The sequence below is a fragment of the Microtus ochrogaster genome, chromosome 8 (assembly GCF_000317375.1).
Source record: "Microtus ochrogaster isolate Prairie Vole_2 chromosome 8, MicOch1.0, whole genome shotgun sequence".
NCBI lineage: Eukaryota > Metazoa > Chordata > Mammalia > Rodentia > Cricetidae > Microtus > Microtus ochrogaster.
The window spans coordinates 72,585,321-72,587,848 of record NC_022015.1 but is presented as its reverse complement, the minus strand read 5'-3'; the positions used below and the strand labels follow the sequence as shown (position 1 = coordinate 72,587,848).

Genomic DNA, 2,528 nt, shown 5'->3' with positions numbered 1-2,528 from the left:
TCAAAAGCTACTGCTATTTTAAATGATAATTTTAAGATAAGAATGGTTTTTATTCCTAAGCCTCAATTTAGAGGTAGAAAGTTAGCTCTCAGAACTTATTTTCTCCTCTCAAACCATAAACATTGAGCCCAGTTCCCTTTCTAACCCCCACCTGGACATCAGCATGCTCAGGAGGGAACAAGTCATTCATGCCAGTTTTCAAACAAGCAGTTGGCATCCATTTCAGGAAGCAAACCCTCCCCAGACAGGCAACGGTCTGTGAGAGTGTTACTACCAAAGGTTTCAAAGAGCCTAGGCTCAATCTAGCGTGTGCACCTCTGCTAACCCTCTACCATCTAAACTAGAGGATGGCTTTCCAGTGTTTAAAAGAATTTAGAGCAGCTGTGGTTTTCAAGTGCAACAACTTCAAGATACAAACGCTCGAGTGAACACACACATACACACACATACATAGTGTCCCCAAAATAAACATCACCAAGGTCTCTGCTAAATTATATACTCGTGGGAACAAGTTTTTTGGAAACTTCCAGATTTTTTTAAGCCTTTATACAGAGACTTCTGTAATATAGTTACCAATGGACAGAATTCTGACTTAGCTAAGATTTTATGATTGAATCACATTTTAAAAATATATGCATTTACAAGAAATCCTAAACAAACTGCCTATGAATGTTCTGGCATTTTAAAAACGGCCACTACTCTGTAGCTTAATCTCTTTCTCTAGGCAATCTGACAGCATGTCTGTTCCTTAGCTGACTTTAAACAGACTTCAAGATCTATAATTTTGATAGTAAAGGGACAGTGTATGAACTGAAACTGCCTATGGTTTACAGACCCAGACTCCTGACTACAGAACTCTATTCTAGGCTTTCCCTTTGTGCCCTAAAATAACCAAGAGGAAAATGAAAACCAGCTGGACCCCGGCCTTCGTTTCAATGTCCAACTCCTCAAGTTGGCCCATACTTTTCCTCTTTATTTTCTGTGATGGTCCAAGTGCTATGAAGTCACCTACCAAGATAATCGCTGAAAACTTAACAAGGGGCACTAGGAGGAGCAGGCTGGGTTCTTCTACCAGCTGTGTCTACCCCTACCCTTCTCTTATAGGCTCTCGTTCTTTCCTCTAAGGTCAAGCTGCAGATGGCATTTCATATCTGCTTCAGACACGGTGAAGTCTTCATTACCAGCCTCATCACACAGTTGTGTTCCATAGCATCTGCTGGATCCCACAGTAACCCTCTTGAAAAGGTCCTTCTCGCTTTGTATTTCTGCTGCTGTACTCCTGTTAAGAATCTGGCACCCAGAAGTCATGAAGCTGCCCCTGGAAAAGGGAGAAAAAAAAGGAAAATTTAATCAGATTATTAATTAATACTCTTAATCACTGGACAGCAGGCTTTGATAATGAAAGCAGAAAAAAAATCATTACATATACAAGCCTCTGAAAGCATCTTTCTTTTTTTTTTTTTTTTGGATGAAAGCATCTTTCTTGTTTTGAGACTGGGTCTTATATTATTAGCTCTGGTCAGCCTTGAACTCCCAGAGATTTGCATGCTTCTGTCTTTCAAGTGCTGGGACTAAAAGCACGAAGCCACCATGCCCATTGAAAATTTCTTATGATTTTATAACCTTTACACTTTTGTATTCTGGCAATAGAAAGGGATAATACAAATACAGGACATTTTTTCTCATGGGCACACTCACAAAGGGACATATTTAAGGAGATTAAAAGTGTTAAACTTACTAATAAAAAGTTATGCTATTAATGCCACATTGGCACAGGACCTTAACATTTTGAGGGAACTGAAGAGATGTCTCAGTGGTTAACAACACTGTCCACTCTTCCAGAGGACCTGAATTTGATTCCCAGCACCAAATTAGCAGCTCACAACTGTCTGTAACTCCAGTACCAGGAGACCTGATAGTTCCTAGCCTCCAAAGTTATCTGGTATGCAAGTGGTATGCAGATATACATGAAGACAACCCCCCCACACACACAAAATAAAATAACAAAAAAACTCCACACTGCACTTGGCAAAGTCTTTCTAGCATGCACAAGGCCCCGGATTTGATCCTCAGTTTAGAATGAGCAGGATGTAGTGGTGTATACCTGTAATCCTAGCAGTGGAGGAAGACAGATGAAGATTAGAAGCCTAAGGTTACCCTTGTCTATATAGAGAGTTCAAGGGCAGCCTGAGCCCCAAACAAATACTGAAATGCTGTGAGACAAAGATTCCACCAAGAATATGCTCAAGATGTTTTCCTTTAAACACATTCTTACATAAAACCTTATATATAAATGTTCATGGAAATATTTCTTTTCTTTTTTGAGTTTTCTTTTCTTTTTAAGATTTATTTATTATGTATAGTGTTCTGTCTGTCTGTATGCTTGCTGGCCAGAATAGGGCACCAGATCTCATTACAGATGGCTGAGTCACCACCATGTGGTTGCTGGGAATTGAACTCAGGACCTCTGGAAGAGCAGTCAGTACTCTTAACCGCTGAGCCATCTCACCAGCACCCCCTCCTTTTTT

The 2,528-nt window shown here is 40.1% G+C and overlaps 1 protein-coding gene across 3 annotated transcripts in view; it reads right to left on the bottom strand.

Moving 5' to 3' along the window:
- Window positions 1-913: 913 nt before the first annotated feature.
- The window catches only part of Slf2 (SMC5-SMC6 complex localization factor 2), a 51,317-nt gene continuing 49,702 nt past the window's right edge, over window positions 914-2,528 (bottom strand). For all 3 annotated transcript variants that reach the window (XM_005352347.3, XM_026781214.1, XM_026781215.1), the window contains one exon: window positions 914-1,318. In XM_005352347.3, coding sequence (XP_005352404.1) covers window positions 1,283-1,318 — 36 coding nt within the window. In that variant the 3' untranslated portion in view covers window positions 914-1,282. The remainder of the gene's footprint in view (window positions 1,319-2,528) is intronic.